Raw genomic sequence first — 15,200 nt, 5'->3', positions numbered from 1 at the left:
ATAATCAAATGGGTATTTCTATTATAATATATTCTCTCTATATAATTTCTGAAACTTATTTCAACGCCCTAATGCTCTTTTCGATAAAGGGCTTTACGTAATTAATATCGGTGTAGACGCCGGGATAACGTCTGCTGGCACACCCGATTCCATAGGACACGATGCCGCAGACCTGCTTTTTGTAGACCAAAGGACCTCCAGAGTCGTAGGTGCAGGCATCTTTCCTACCCAAAATCGATGCGCAGAACATGCTGTCTGTTAAATTGACTGCGAAAAAGAAAAGCATTTGCTAAAAATTATAATGAGCATTTGAGTAAAAAGTAGTATAAAAATGCGGACCTAAGTATAAAAAATTTAAAAAAAAATTGTAAGATAAATTTCAGTCAGTATGTTTTTAATTCTTTTAAAGTGATAAGGTATTAAAGCTTTCGACTGGAAAATATATAAAAAAAGAAAGGAAACTCGACCACTGGAATTTTTTCAATTGTTATTTACCCGAATACACTTGCAATAAAATGTTATGATCTTTTAAACACGCCAATAAATATATTTAAAACAAATTTCGAATTTCTTGGGACCAAAAATATTGCTCTACTATCAAAATCAACGAAAACAATAAAACCTTTTACTCTAAGAGTAACGGGTTTAACTAAACCTTTTGAAGTTTTTAAAGATCTATGACTTGTTACTTTTATTAATATGTTTTTTGAACCAGTATCAATTTTCAACGTTCACTTGAAAGAATTCAAAACGGCTTTTAAGCTGACATTAGCTTTGGCCCTATTCTTTGAGGATACAACACTTACCTCCTGGCCGATAGGCGGCACGACATTTTTTCTTATCAATGATGGGCACTGTAACCGTTCGTAGCAACTGTTCCGGACCATTGCCTCTGGAATCGGTCATCCCCCAGCCGGAGACGACAAGTTCAAGGCCCGGCTTGAGATTCGTGGTGCAGAGCGACAGTTTTCCGATATTTTTACCCTTCATGGGACTTTTCAGCCGAACTATGGCCACATCCATGTTCATGTCACTTTCCCGAAACTTGGCGGACTTGATGAATGATTTGACCTGACGTTCGATGCCCTTCTCACCGAGCTTCGAAATGCCGCCGGACGCCAACCAATCGCCTATCTTCGGCCTGCCCAGGAAGCAGTGGGCCGCTGTCAGGACGATCAGTTCGCTGAGAAGTGTGCCGCCGCAAATGAAGTCTTTCTGATAGCGCAGCGCTATAAGAAAGCCACCCAGTTTGGCATTCGTTGTGACATGACCACCAACTACTCGAGTCTGCAAGCTGGAGGGCAGTACTATTTTGGCCAGCTTCTCCACATCGATGGTTGGTCTGATGTCCTGGGCAAAGACTTCAATCCTTGACAGAGCGACGGCCATTAAGCAACATGCCAGCATGCGTTGCATTGGAAACAATGAATGGAAATCACTATCACAAACCAAGCAGATTATTTTAACCACTCCCCATACCCACCGCTTTAGCGTGGAGAACCAACTTAAGCAGGGCTAATGAAAGTTCTTGATGACTTTGTTAAATGGCAATTGAGTTTAATTGCTGTTAATTTGAAAGTGTACGCTGTGGTCTGTTTTTGTTTGGCAGTTGTTAATTGAGCAGCGTTTGCGGTACTACGAGAAGCTCAGGGGTCGAATCTCCTGCAGGAGCTGGCGGAGATAGTACATCTGGTTGGAGTCCCGGTTACGCACATCTGTGGCATGCGGATACATGGAGTTGATCAGTTGATGCAGATCCGAATAGGTCTATAAGGTAACGAATTTAAACACATTGCTTCCCCAATAAGAAATATACCTTACCCCAATGTTACGCCAGGTGTTTCTATAGTTCAGCCTAACCGCATTGAGATCCTCTGTGCAGAGTTCAGAGACCTCCACGAAGGTCGAAGTCTCGGGCGTTATGCGAACCGTGACCTCAGCCACATCGTGCACATCCTTAGTGTTCCGTAGACATAGCACCAGATCCCGATTCGTGGCCAGGCGATTCCACTGGCTGCGGCTGAACTTCAACAGCTTGATGTGCACGGCGATGGCATCATAGATATGCAACTCAGCCGCCAAGTGCTTTTGCGAAAAGTAACCCTGATCTATGTAGAAAGCAGCGTCTAGCTCCGCAAACACATTCAGGTTCTTGTCCTGGAGGCGCTGTAAGGGGATATTATAAATTACAAATCGGATACAGATCAAATCATAAACAAACTTTGCGCAGCTCGACGAAGTCTGAGAGGGGTTCCTTTATATCTATATACTTGTAGGGCCGGGCGATGTACTCCTTGGGTAGATCGATTGCATGGCAACGTATACCGTCATTGCTGATGAAGAAGACAACCCGTACGTGGTATGTGTCCAGGGTGAAGATGACTTCGTCCTGGCTGCAAAGACAAGACAAAAATATAGGTAATTTCAAAATTACAAAAAAAAACAAAATCATGATCTCTTACTTCTCCTCATTTCTATCCAATTCCCAGTGGCGAAAAGGGAAATGGGTGTAGCGGGGGTATGCGAATCCAAAGCTTCCCAAGCGATCTGTTTTGACCGTGAGGACTTTGCTCTCCCTGTCGAACTGCGACTCCAGAATGAACTTGGTGGTCCAATGGAAGAGCTTTATAGGCTCAGAGCTCCGAACAGGTCTGTCTTTATTGACTTTTCGCAAAACTTCGATGGGATCCGACGCTTCTAGCTCCTTTTCCAAGGTGTTTTCATCCAAATCTAGCTGTCTGATAGACCTTCTGATGTAACTTTGTCGACCCGATCGACTGGAAGTAGGCAACTCGTGATAGATGCGTTTGCTCATCCTGACGGTGGGTTCGGCTTGTTCTGCTACCTTCTTTGGAGCCTCCAAGTATTTGTCCTTAATGTCGTCCAATTTCTGTATAAGACCGTACATCGTGGTATCCTCTACTGTGATTACATCCTTATGCAGTTTTAGGGAGTTCATTGGTGGGAACTTTGGGTATATTCGTTCGGGATAAGTCTGATCGTCGTAGTTAAAGCTGAAGTCCCCAGTCGCTTTGGAAACAACAGGTTCGGTCAGTCGTCTTCTAATAAGCTGCGTGGTCGGTTCCTTTTTGGTGGACTGTTCTGCCATCTCGTCATCTTTGAAATCGCGCGGGAATTTGAACGAGGATATTATGCGGGGTAAGCAGTGCTGCTGAAGAAGGTGAAGCCTTCTCCTGGACAGTGGTTCCGACTGCAGCTCAAAGTTTTCGCCCACATCGTGATGAACTAGCTCCGGTTCTACAAGGCTTTGGCGCACAACTGCCAACGCTGACGGCCGATAGATGTTGACTGAATTTTCTATTGCGGAATGATGGTATTTTGGCTTGGTGTTTTCCCCGGGTATTTCTTCTATCAAAATTATATTCTTTCCGCCAGAAGATTTGTTATGCAACGAATCGATTTTCTTTCGAGAAGTTTTGCGCATCTTGCTTTGTTTTTTATCCAGCTTCTCCATCACTAGTTCATCTACCACCTCCTGTTTTTGGTTCTCGTCCTCAACAAATTGACACACAATGGGCTCACCCCACTGGCACAAATGGTTTGGCACCTGAAAGGTGATGAAGTAAAACGGCAGCTCATCCGGTTCCAAATGCAGCTGGAACTCTGGAGCGACCTCCATGTCGAGATCACTTTTCACATCCGTACGATTTGGTCGTTGCAAGATGTTAAGATTAGTTGACCTACTTGTTGACTCCGTCGACTCATCCAAAACATCTAGTTTCTTGCGTAAAACGCGCCCGTCTTCGTGAAGCGTTATATTAAACTTGTCGAATGCCGATGTGCTTAGCTCCACGCACAAAGACCAACGATATAACACCACCCATGATTATAAAGCGGCGCAGGTTTACCTATAAGTTTAAATAAAAATTATTAGTACAACTAAATTATTTACAAAGCGGAGTAAAATGAGAAACGAAGTTGAATTTGATTATTTTTATAACAGAATTAAGACATTACCTCAAACGGCGATAAGTTTAAGTGGTCTGGATGGAAGTTCTCATTAAAAAAGTTCAAGCAATCTTGCTTATCTTGTTCGAGGAATAACTTATAAGGATCGGGAAACATGCCGGCTTGTAGTTCCTGCGGCTTTTGTGGGGGCGTTGGAATGGGTTTTCTTCCTGCGGCTCTCGTTTCCATGTCGTTTTTCCTTTGCGCTACTGCTTTCTCAAAAACGCTTTTAAAAAGGATTAAAATATTACTGCTAGATCCAACCTAAAACACGAAGAATTGTTATAGTCGAGTGATCCGACTATTAGATACCCATTACTTAGATTCAAATATTAAAATATTTTATATGCTGCGTGGGCATAAGTAGAATCTGCATGTCAAATCCCAATTCTCTTGATGCTAAAGTTTCTGAGAGCTTGACGTTCATACAGAGGGACAGACAAACGGAAAGGCAAACGGACAACCAAACGGACAGACAAACAGACAGACGGACATGACTAGATCGGCCCGCCTATTAATCCTGATCTAGAATAAACATAACCACTAGGGTTGGAAACGCTACTTTCTACTTTCTACTATAGAAGTAAGGGGTACAACTATACTTACGCCATGGCCTCATTGTAGATCTCCATCTGCGTGTTTATTTTCGTTAGGATTTCTTCCTGTATATCCATCTGGGTCATCCATTCAGTCATAACACTATCCGCAATGTTCACTAGACCACAATTGGGGCTAACAATAGAACCATCCATATCCAGCTCGTAGCTTTTGGACAGTTGGGAGAGCGGGTCAAAGAAGGTGTGCACACACCGCAGGGTCAAATTATCGCAGAGCACGCTGAGTGGCAGTTGAATGGTGACCCCAACGCAGTTCAGGTCGGAGAACATTATTGGTAGCCTTACATCAGGTTGAAAAAATTCATAAAATATAAAACCAATTAACGAAAGCCACTTACTTCATATAGTTGAAACGAATGGGAACATCCTGCAACCCCCAAATCTGGAAGTTAAATTTGCTGCAGTTGTAGCAGTAGTTTGACAAGATACTGCCCTTAGTTCTGCGAGAAAGACATGAAAGTTAAATAAGGTGGGTCTTTCAAGTAGCCTTACGTCATATAGGCTTCGGGGGCACAGATTACGCGATAAGTGAGCTTGTCAAATAAATGCTCGATATCACCGTTGAGTTCCGATGGCATCTGGAAAAATGCGAACACAACTCAAAATGCATTTCCAAAAACAGTTTTTCCTATCTATAGGATAACTACCTTAGCTAGTTCAAGAACTTGAAAGGGCGGCATGCGAAGAAGCTCGTCATCGCTTCTGAGCACTCTATCCACACGTCTAATGGTTTCTAGAATTCGCTGCACCGTATCATCGTACAGCTGACCGATGTTTGGTCGTTCTTTTTCAAGTTCCTCCGAGACATGTCCTTGCGGTCAGGAGCATGCGAGAGTATACTGCGTTCATCGACCGGTAGAACCCAATTGATGTCATTTTTGTAGGACTCCTCCTCCAGGAAGTTCAGTTGGTAGACAAATTGCCGGATTTCAGCAGGACGACTAGGATTTGGCTGACCGTCGCAGGCCAAGTAATTTTTCCATTTCTCGTCGTGCAATTGTTTTTTCTGCCGCTCCTTGTACTCATCGATAGCATCTAAAGGTTAAGTCGTGGTTATAATCCTACATCCCGCCATGATCTACATAATTTCTATCCTGTACCATCAATAAAACCTATGCTTATCCGAAGGTCCGCCAAACGCTGCATATATGTATTTCTGCGGGCCATCCACTCGTCCTCGGAAAGGAGTTCCACGGTGGATTTGCTTGCTTCCAGGGCCTTGCTTTTTCTTTTTACCATTTTTTGTTGTTTTTTTGTGTAGTTTTTTTGTGTAGTTTTTTTGTGTAGTTTTTTTGTGTGTGTAATTGTGTCAACTTGTAAATGGAATCGACAATAATGACATTTTTTAAAAATTCGTTCAGTGCTAGAATATGAATAAATGTAAAATTTATACACAAGTACTGACGACCTAGGAGAAACTTAATGGACGAATCTCATTTAAAAGCCTTTTAATGTAGACAAAAAGCATTGCTTCTTTATTACAGCCCTCCAGGGAATGGGGTTCATCGAATAGATGGCCTGACTAAAGTCATTATAGTGCTGCGATCCACAAGGAAGTGTAAGAAATTATTTTTGGTCTAGAAAATGTCTACTCACGTTGACGTTCCGCCAAGTTTCCTCGAAACGCAGCTTGACGACATTTATGTCATCCGAACACATCTCGAAGATCTTGACAAACGTTGTCTTTTCGGGTGTGACCCGCATCGTGACTTCCGAATAGTCCGAGTTGTCCCTTGCAATCTTCATGTTCATGATAATGTCACGTCGTTGGGCCAGACGATTCCAACTAGATCGGTAGAATTTCATTTGCTTGCATTGCATGGCCATGGTATTGTAGATGTGCAGCTCAGTGGCCATGTGTTTAATGGAAAAATAACCATTTGTTATATAATAACAGGCATCGTTCTCGGCGAAAATGTTTAGATTCCTTTCCACAAGTAACTGCGTAAGATTTGGCATTAAAATGGCTATTAAGCTCCGTACAAACGTACCTTGCGCAATTCCCGAAAATCGGAGATTGGCTCCACAATCTCAACGTACTTAACTGGCTTGGCCGTGTAACCCTTGCTCAGATCGGTCACATAGCCCCGCACTCCCTTCGATGAGATGTAGAAGATCATTCGAACATGAAACGTATCCAGGTTGAAAATAATCTCATCTGGGCTGTGTGTGTATGTCGGAAATAATTATTACAGCATCTATTTGAAAGTTAGGACACATACTTTTCCTCACTAGGCTGCAGACACCAATCACTGAATGGAAAGTGCTCGTACCTCTTAAAGGCAAATCCAAAAATGCCCAGACGATCAGTTCTGAAGGTGAGTGTGTTGGTCGTGGGATCCATTGAAGTTTCAATTATGTACTGTTTGGTCCAGTGGTTTAATAATATTGGCGCTTCCTGCACATGCGTTTCCACAACGTTTTCTTCCAATTTTCCGCTCTTTCGCGTCGATCTTCGCTTAGCCACAGATCCACTCCTTCTGGTTATCTTATGGTCCTGAGCACCCCCAACGGCCATGGAATGTGCTGAGCCAGTCTTTTGAAACATTAAATCTGAAACATTCTTTTTCATATTTACATCCCTAAAACTCTTTCTGTCAGCAAGACTTTTTCTCTCCCTTGGCTCTTGGGCAGACGTTCTACTCCTAACACTATAGGTACTTCCTCTGACCTCTTGTATTTTTTCCCACTTTTTCTCGAACTTCTTGGGCGTTACTTGGATTTGATTGAGCAAATGCAGCGGCTTCTCCAAATATTTTTGCTTAATCGTATCCAATGCGGACACTAGCCCAAACGCTGTTGATGTGTCGGCAGAATCGAGGGTAGTCGTAAAATCAGCAGATGTGAATTCCACAGGAGCTACCATTTCAAAAACGGGATACATCCTTTCGGAGCATTCCTGCAAAGTGTAATCAAAGCTTGGCGTCGGCCGTTCAACTTCCGCAACCATTTCAGTTTCAACCCTTTTTATCAAGCGGTTTGACTTAGACTTTTGCGCATCAGACATCAGTTGTTCTGCAGAAAATTCGCTTGGAAACTTAAATGAGGAAATTATGCGCGGCAAACAAACATGTTTCAAGTTCATTGTTTCTATTGCATTCAAGGGTTTCTCCAGCTGAAAATCATTCATGGGAAGCGCTCTCTTTGGATTTGTTTCACGGGCGATACTATGCCTAAGGATTAATTTGAGAGTTGAACTGAACATATTGCCCACTGTTGACCGCATGCCAGAACTGTCTTCTTTCTGGGCTAATTCAGATGATATTCGTTGGGGATCGATCAAATTGGGCGATACGGTGGTACGCCTTTCCAAAGGCTCGGGCGGTATCTCCATCTCCCTTAGGTAATGACACACCTCAGGCTTGCCCCACCTGCACAGATCTGGCGGCAGTTTCACGGTGACGACGAAGAATGGCAGCTCATTTTCCTGCAGCTTCATGGGGGTGCTACTCAAAGTCATTCTAGTGAACTCGGTGACACCTGAGCTGCGAAAGTCTCCTTCAGGTTTGGCCACCACATCGGTTATGACCTTCAAAACGCGTCCATCCTCATGCAAAATAATGTTAAACTTCTCGAATTGCTTTTGGTCAGGTCGCCGCAATAATGTAACGTTATAGATTCCACCAATAATGATACACTCCCGAAGATTTACCTAAAAGAGTTTAATTAGTCTTAGATGTATGCCAGAAGACCACTGGATTGTCTTAAAGGATTCAAAATAATTCAAGCGTTTAAGAACCAAGAACTTAAAGTACAAAGTATTTTAACTTATGAGCGGTTAGAGATGTTCTACTTACCTCCCCGGCTCTCATGTTTAGATGGTTGGGATGAAAGAAATTGTCCACAAAATTTTTGAACTGAGCCTCCTCACGAATGAGAAACTCTTCGTATACCTCGGGATACATTCCTTGCGGCACTATGGGCACCGCCTTTGGGGTTTTGGGTATGACTATCTTCATGCGCTTACCACCATCGGCGGTCTTACCGGACTTTGCCTCCTTGGCAGCCTGTTGGGTCCGGTCGGCAATGAGCTGCATTAGTTCCTCGTATTCCTCACGTTTGCGGTTCATGGCATCCAAGGTTTCCACCTGTATGTCCTGCTGCATCAGCCACTCACCAACCATCGACTCTTCCATATCTGTGATCCCAGCATTGGGAAATAGGGTAGCATCAACAACTGGCGGATCGAAGCTCTTGGCGTCCTCTGAATGGTGGTCAAAGGTGGTGTGCACACAGCGAACAGTCAGGCAGTCGTACAGGACACTCAGCGGCATTTGAACCTGGACACCCGAGGCCTTAAATTCAGCCATCATAACTGGGACTCTATAAGATGAATAAAAAATAAAAGCCTGCATTCATTCGTGGATAAAACTTACTCCATTTGTTTAAAGATAATGGGAACGTTTAAGAGACCCCAGAGATCCATGCACCATGAATCACTTGAGAAGCTCCACGTAGCCACCATCCCATTGGTGGATCTTTAATAAGAAATATACTTTAATATATTGTAGTAAGTCATATTGAAATAAATTAACTTACTTCATATAGACCTTTTGCATGCCCAAAATCCGATAAGTAAGACGATCAAAAAGGTTTTCGATCTCCCGTTGAACCTCTGTGTAAACCTGCAATTTGTGCAAAAAATTATTTACTCTTGCAAGTAAATACACTCACCTCCAAAATATCAATCTGTACGTTGGTGTTTATGCGGTCCATTTCCACCTCGTTATCCATCAGAGCATCAATCTGCGCCAAGAGGTCCAGACAGTTGTTAAAATTGTTCTCGAAATAGGAGCCAGGATTGTCGGCAAGCTGTTTTTCCAGAGTCGAGCGCGTTTGGTCCTTGTGGTAAATATTTTGGGTGAGAATACTACGCTCGTCAACTTCCAGAGTCCAATCGATGGATTTTTTGAATTCGATATCTTCGAAGTGACGGAGCTTGGCCAAGAAAGTTCGGATCTCGATCGGTGATCTGGCTTTGGGCAGGCCATCACATCGCATAAACTGCTCCCATCGGCCTTGTTTCGATCGTTCTTCCTCCTGGTCTCTAAACAGTGCAAGTGACTCTAAACAAAGTCGACCGATAAGATGTTAACCATCATTAATTAGATCACTTAACATTACTTCTGAAGATGGAACAGGCAGCAGCAATATCTTGCAACCGGATGGTGTACTTCTTTTGCCGTTCCATCATTTCGGATTCGCTTATGAGGCCGTGACTTGGAGGTGTAGCACTTACCCTAACCATCTTAACCATTTTGTCGAAACCACTGTGTTTTAATCCTCCTAAAGATTTTTTTTTGTTTTGTTTGTTTTTGTTTTTTTTTTTTTATATATTTTTGTTGTTCGGTGGCTGAGAATCTGTGTACATGTGAATGTTAAGACATGGATTGTGTAGGCAAAGAAAATTTGATTCCTTAAACTACTGATGAGACATTCATTTTCACCCTGTGATGAATTTAACATCATGATTATACGATTTTTTTTGACTGGGTGACCATAAGTTAATTAACATTTAAAATCATTTGTTGTATACAGTTTTATTATATTCAAGACTAACCAGTATAGATGTACAAAATATATAGAGACAATCTACGAATAGCTTAAAAGTCTGATCTCTTTTAGCATTCGCGTTACATTATGCAAAAGAATGGAATCCTTATTCCTAACTTCTGTGGCATTAGGAACCATTGAGTTTATGGCCTGATGTAGATCCGTGTATTCCTGCAATATAGCATTGTACATAGTCAATCTTCATTTGGCGACTGTTGTTACTACTTACGCCAATGTTTCGCCAGGTGTTAGCATAACTAAGCACAATCACATTCACTTTATCCGAGCAATTCTCTGAAACCTGAACGAAGGTGGTGTTCTCGGGGGTAATTCGCAGTGTTACCTCGGAGTAATCAGAAGCTTCTTTGGCAATCTTCATGCCCAAGATGATATCCCGGCGTGTGGCCAATCGATTCCAGCTGGATCGGTAGAACTTCATCAACTTGCAATGGAGTGCCATGATATTATATGTGTGGTGCTCTAATGCCACATGCTTCATGGAAAAGTATCCATTTTCTATATAGAAATGAGCATCGTTCTCGGCAAATATATTGATATTTTTGCTGATGAATAACTGCGGAAAGGTTCTGTACTAAAAAGAGACAGCTCCATATAGACTTACCTTGCGCATTTCCCGAAAGTCCGAGATGGGCTCCACAATCTCCAGATATTTAACTGGCTTGGCACTGTAACCCTTAGTCAGATCGGTCACATATCCCCGCACTCCTTTCGATGTGATGTAGAAAAATATACGGACATGAAATGTGTCCACGCTAAGTATTATCTCATCCGGACTGCAAATGGAATGTGATTACCGATCATCTCCTGAGATATTTAGTCACTTACTTTTCCTCACTTGGCTGTAGTGACCACTCGCGAAATGGAAAATGCTCGTACCGCTTGAAGGCTAATCCAAAATATCCCAGTCGGTCGGTCTTAAACGTAATTTTGCTAGTTGCACGATCAAGAATGCAGTCTTTAATGTATTTTGTGGTCCAATGGGTCACGTCTTGGGCCTGCATCCCGTCACTAGGTATTTCCGAAACGCCGCTGGATTTTTTATCCCTCAAACTTTGTCGTATTTTTTCAGAAATTTTACTCGGCTTGCGTCTGCCCATCTGCCCCTCTGGTAACTCTTCATCCTCCTTTTTTTTTTGCTTCAATTTCTTGTCCTGCTCGTCGGGCTGACTGAAAAGGTTAAATGGCCTTGCTTTATATTTCGATTTGATGTCGTCAACGGCTTTCAGAAGACCAAGCGCTGTAGAGGAATTGATAGGTCCAGGTTCCGCATCCTCGGCAAGCATGGGATACTGTATAGGATCTACGGCCGGAAAGAAGGGATACAAGCGTTCCGCGGTATTGACCTGGCAATCGAAGTCTAAATCTAAACTCTTAGCCTCAGTGACCACTTCTTCGGCTTCTGGCCGCTTGATCAAACCCTTTTTGCCCGGCCCCTTTGCCCCTTCCCGTGGCTCATCGCGGAAATCTATGGGAAACTTAAACGTCGAAATAATGCGGGGCAAGCAATGTCTCTCCAAGGTTCGTATCTCCAAATTGTTCAATTTTTTACGCAGATCAAAATCTTCCAAGGGAATTTCGGCTAGCTGAATCGATTCCAATTTACTTTGCCTGAGCAACGAACGAATGGTGGGCCGAAATATATTGGCAGAGTCATCTGAGAATCGACTGCCGCGATGCATGATACTGCCTGGACTCTCGTTAAATGCCGAATGACTTATGAAACTCTGCATGGTTGGCATCCATATGGACTCGCGTTTGTATTCGATCGGAATGAGTTCCTGCTCCGTCATGAAGTGGCAAACCACGGGCTCATTCCACTTGCACAGATCCTGCGGCAGCTGCAGTGTCACGATGAAATAGGGTAGCTCGTCATCCTCAAGCTTGATTTTGGTGCCCCGAAAGGTCTCTCTGGTCTTTCGGCTAACATTCGACTTGCGTATATTTTCCCCTTGGACTTCGGCCACCATTTCCGGCATGGAGTGCAGCACTCGACCATCCTCGTGCAAAACTATGTTAAACTTCTGGAACTGAGTTTGGTCAGGTCGCCTTATGAACATGATCGCATAAATTCCACCAAGCATGATGTACTCTCTAAGATTTATCTAAAGGAAGGGTTTGTTAGTCATGTAAATATGTTTAATAACTTAACTATTATACAGTTAATATTTTATGAAGTCTATTTGCACAATCTTGTGGTTTGCAGTTTAAAAAATTACCTAAAAGCCTTTTAAAAAATATCTACCGCTAGTGCTTAAAATATAAGAATTTCTTGTGGCCCTAGGATATATAATATATAAATATATATATAAATCTAACAAATCCTTAGTTGTGCTTCTTTAAGGGTGGGGTAGGTTTACTTTTTATTTTATTTTTTTATTTTTAATTTTATAATATACAATATTTTGAGATGCTTGAGTCACTTACATTTTATAAACATAGTAAGTACACAGGTCATCAAGAATTTTTAAAAATAAAAAGAGGGCTTCGTCATTATCAGAAGAATTATATTACGCTTCAAACGCATCCTGTGATGTGAAGCTATATGATTTTCACCGCAAACCACCTTTTCTCGTTAGTTCTTTTGGGGGACGATTTTGTAATATATAAAGTATATAAAGGTAAGGTATACAAAATCAACTGCAAAACATTGCCAACACGTAATTTCAAAACAAAAGTCAAGCAAGAGCCATTTTTTAGCGTTTAACAGCCTACCTCGAATTCCTGCATATCCAGATGCCTTGGATGATACACCTCGTCAAGGTAACCCAAATACTGGCTATCCTCCATTCTGAGAAAATCGCTGTAGATATCGGGAAACATACCCTGTGGAACCGCCGGAGGCTCTTTCGGGGCTTTTGGTATTATAATTTTGATGGTTTTATCGGTATCACTTTGTTTGGCAGCCTTAGCTGCCGCCTCCGTTTTTTCGGCGATGATCTGCATCATATCCTCGTACTCTTGACGCCTGCTCAACATCAGACTCAGTGTCTCCTCCTGAATAACCTGCTGCATGAGCCATTCATTAACGACCGATTTCTCAATATCCACAATTCCAGCGGTGGGATAATTGACCGATGTACCCACCGGTGTTTCGAAGCTTTTGGCATTCTGTGAGATGTTGTCGAATTCCGTGTGTATACTTCGAAGTGTTACGCAATCTTTAAGAACACTTCTTGGTATTTGGACTTCAACGCCCGTGGCCTTTAGCTCGGCCAACATAACTGGCAATCTACGGGGGAATTCGGATGTTGTATTCCTTCGGATAACATTGGCATCTCCACAACTTACTCCAAATTTTCAAAGATTATGGGGACATTTAGAAGGCCCCACATATCCAACTCCCAGGGCTCACACTTGTAGCTCCATGTAGCCACTTTCCCATCTTCGGAACTAAAAAAATACTTGGGTAATAGATCAATTTGCAAATCAATCACTTACTCCATATAGGTTTTCTGCATTTTCAATAGCCGATAGGTAAGGCGATTAAAAAGTTCATCAATTTCCAGCTCGACTTCCGTATAAACCTGCAGTAAACGGCATAATTAGATGTCTGCTTCATACTAAACTATAACAACCCACATCCATAATATCCATCTGCCTTTTTTCAGACATTCGCACCAATTCCGCCTCGTTGTCCAGCATTATATCCATTTGTTTCAATGTTTCCAGGCACATGTAGACATTATTGCCGTAGGGCACACCTGGATTATCTTTGGTCAGCCTCATCACACTTCGCGTTTTGTCCACCCGAAAGATATTCTGATTCAATATTGATCGCTCGTCCACCGACAAAGTCCAGTCCATTGAATTGTTTGATTCGATTTCATCGTAGAACCGCATTTTGGATAGAAACGTTCTTATTTCGACAGGAAGATAGGGACGAGGTAGTCCATCGCAGCGCAGATGGCGTTCCCAATGTTCCCTAGCCGCTCTCTCCACCTCCTGTTCATAGAAGTCGCTTTGGGCGTCTGTACTCAAAGGGTTTTTATTATTTAAAATTGTATTTTTTATTAATCCATTGCTTACGCTTTACTAATTGAGCACTAACGCCAAAATCATTTAGGCGGCTCATATACTTAGCCTCTCGATCCAAAATTTCACTCTCTGGTATTAGATCCCATTTTTGTATCGGCTCCGCAATGGTTTTGACCTTTTCTTTACTTTTTCTCACCATAATAAATGCTTATCCTATAGATATTATGTTGGTATTTTCGGTGTTATGGAAGGCGATGATCGTGTGGTCCGAAAAATCAACACCTACTGTTTTTGACATAAGTTTTAACTGTTCATATACTAAGTTTTTTAATATATGTGGGGGACCTAGATTTTATTTTGTTTGACATTTTGTAAAATTCTAAGGAAATATGATAAAGATTCTTGTTCTTATTTCTATATTTTTTACAACTCTAACAATTGTAAAATTTAAGCAAATACAATTTACTAAATAATACTATTAAATAAATAAGAAGAGAAACTTTCATAATAAGATATAGGTTACAAATCAAAATAAATGCTGTTTTAAATGAAGTAAAAAATACTCGTGTAAACTACTTTCAAGATTTTCTTCACTGGCTGACATCCAGCAAATGGAGAAACCATAATCTAATGCCAATCTTCGGCCACAGCTCAGCCAACTTAGTGGGTGCGGTGGTTCCGCCCCAAAAAACGCAACTCTCCACACAAATCCAGGGGATTTATCTTGGCCTTTGCCTGCATTGGTGCTAAGAAAATAGCATATCAACCTGAGTGGAGAAAGTGTAGATGCAAAGCTTGGGATAAGCCCCAAGTCGAGTCGAGTTGTGTTGAGTCAAAGTCGAGGCAAGCTGGAAAGGCAAAAGTCCAAAGACAATAGCTCGTTTCCAATAAATTGATTAAACTTTATGTTGCTTTATGTTGCATTGTGGGTATGGGTATAGTATAGTCTGTCTCCCAGGCTCCATTTACATACGAAGAGCATGTTACGTGGCATGTCAAAGCCCGTCCACGTCTGATCGATTACATTGATGAATGAATTTCAACAAGCCATTGGCATTACTGAAC

At 42.1% G+C, this 15,200-nt stretch overlaps 4 protein-coding genes across 6 annotated transcripts; all 4 read right to left on the bottom strand.

The window, feature by feature from the left end:
* Positions 1 to 33: 33 nt before the first annotated feature.
* LOC128258307 (seminase) lies at positions 34 to 1,535 on the bottom strand. Its single transcript, XM_052989864.1, has 2 exons — positions 807 to 1,535; positions 34 to 267 (listed from the first exon to the last, which is right to left on the bottom strand). Exons 1-2 carry the CDS (start codon positions 1,414 to 1,416, stop codon positions 56 to 58), a joined length of 822 nt encoding a protein of 273 aa, XP_052845824.1. The 5' UTR covers positions 1,417 to 1,535; the 3' UTR covers positions 34 to 55.
* LOC128258304 (uncharacterized) lies at positions 1,527 to 5,843 on the bottom strand. Its single transcript, XM_052989861.1, is given in 12 exon segments — positions 1,527 to 1,767; positions 1,822 to 2,166; positions 2,222 to 2,393; positions 2,463 to 3,799; positions 3,801 to 3,869; positions 3,979 to 4,195; positions 4,576 to 4,866; positions 4,925 to 5,026; positions 5,079 to 5,164; positions 5,234 to 5,382; positions 5,385 to 5,621; positions 5,687 to 5,843. Coding segments are annotated over 12 exon segments (3,276 nt in total). The 5' UTR covers positions 5,826 to 5,843; the 3' UTR covers positions 1,527 to 1,635.
* Positions 5,844 to 5,986: 143 nt separating this feature from the next.
* Positions 5,987 to 9,938, bottom strand: LOC128258303 (uncharacterized). 2 transcript variants are annotated; one of them, XM_052989859.1, is made up of 9 exons: positions 9,711 to 9,938; positions 9,261 to 9,652; positions 9,126 to 9,211; positions 8,963 to 9,064; positions 8,384 to 8,909; positions 6,809 to 8,238; positions 6,578 to 6,749; positions 6,183 to 6,527; positions 5,987 to 6,125 (listed from the first exon to the last, which is right to left on the bottom strand). In XM_052989859.1, the coding sequence occupies exons 1-9, from the start codon at positions 9,841 to 9,843 to the stop codon at positions 6,024 to 6,026; spliced, it is 3,288 nt and encodes a 1,095-aa protein (XP_052845819.1). In that variant the 5' UTR covers positions 9,844 to 9,938; the 3' UTR covers positions 5,987 to 6,023. The 2 variants fall into 2 exon arrangements, with proteins under 2 accessions (XP_052845819.1, XP_052845820.1); XM_052989860.1 differs by lacking the exon at positions 9,711 to 9,938 and having other exon boundaries at positions 9,126 to 9,201; positions 9,261 to 9,401.
* Positions 9,939 to 10,110: 172 nt separating this feature from the next.
* Positions 10,111 to 14,495, bottom strand: LOC128258214 (uncharacterized). Of its 2 annotated transcripts, XM_052989723.1 has the most exons (9): positions 14,187 to 14,495; positions 13,740 to 14,128; positions 13,599 to 13,684; positions 13,449 to 13,550; positions 12,873 to 13,389; positions 10,986 to 12,262; positions 10,762 to 10,933; positions 10,369 to 10,713; positions 10,111 to 10,310 (listed from the first exon to the last, which is right to left on the bottom strand). In XM_052989723.1, the coding sequence occupies exons 1-9, from the start codon at positions 14,332 to 14,334 to the stop codon at positions 10,179 to 10,181; spliced, it is 3,168 nt and encodes a 1,055-aa protein (XP_052845683.1). In that variant the 5' UTR covers positions 14,335 to 14,495; the 3' UTR covers positions 10,111 to 10,178. The 2 variants fall into 2 exon arrangements, with proteins under 2 accessions (XP_052845683.1, XP_052845684.1); XM_052989724.1 differs by lacking the exon at positions 10,111 to 10,310 and having other exon boundaries at positions 10,469 to 10,702.
* Positions 14,496 to 15,200: the final 705 nt, after the last annotated feature.

Source organism: Drosophila gunungcola (assembly GCF_025200985.1).
Source record: "Drosophila gunungcola strain Sukarami chromosome 3L unlocalized genomic scaffold, Dgunungcola_SK_2 000003F, whole genome shotgun sequence".
NCBI classification, from domain to species: Eukaryota; Metazoa; Arthropoda; class Insecta; order Diptera; family Drosophilidae; genus Drosophila; species Drosophila gunungcola.
Note: the sequence above shows the minus strand (reverse complement) of the source record. Positions and strands in the feature narration are given on the sequence as shown.

Coding starts and splice junctions, on each gene's coding strand:
- LOC128258307 (XM_052989864.1), bottom strand. CDS start 1,416: ATGCAACGCATGCTGGCATGTTGCTTAATGGCCGTCGCTCTGTCAAGG. Junction 268..806: donor TGCCGCCTATCGGCCAGGAG/GTAAGTGTTGTA, acceptor TCTTTTTCGCAG/TCAATTTAACAGACAGCATG.
- LOC128258303 (XM_052989859.1), bottom strand. CDS start 9,843: ATGGTTAAGATGGTTAGGGTAAGTGCTACACCTCCAAGTCACGGCCTC. Junction 9,065..9,125: donor ATGCAAAAGGTCTATATGAA/GTAAGTTAATTT, acceptor TTCTTATTAAAG/ATCCACCAATGGGATGGTGG. Junction 8,239..8,383: donor TAAACATGAGAGCCGGGGAG/GTAAGTAGAACA, acceptor AAACTCTTTTAG/GTAAATCTTCGGGAGTGTAT.
- LOC128258214 (XM_052989723.1), bottom strand. CDS start 14,334: ATGGTGAGAAAAAGTAAAGAAAAGGTCAAAACCATTGCGGAGCCGATA. Junction 13,390..13,448: donor ATAATCTTTGAAAATTTGGA/GTAAGTTGTGGA, acceptor ATTCCCCCGTAG/ATTGCCAGTTATGTTGGCCG. Junction 10,934..10,985: donor CTACAGCCAAGTGAGGAAAA/GTAAGTGACTAA, acceptor TTCCATTTGCAG/TCCGGATGAGATAATACTTA.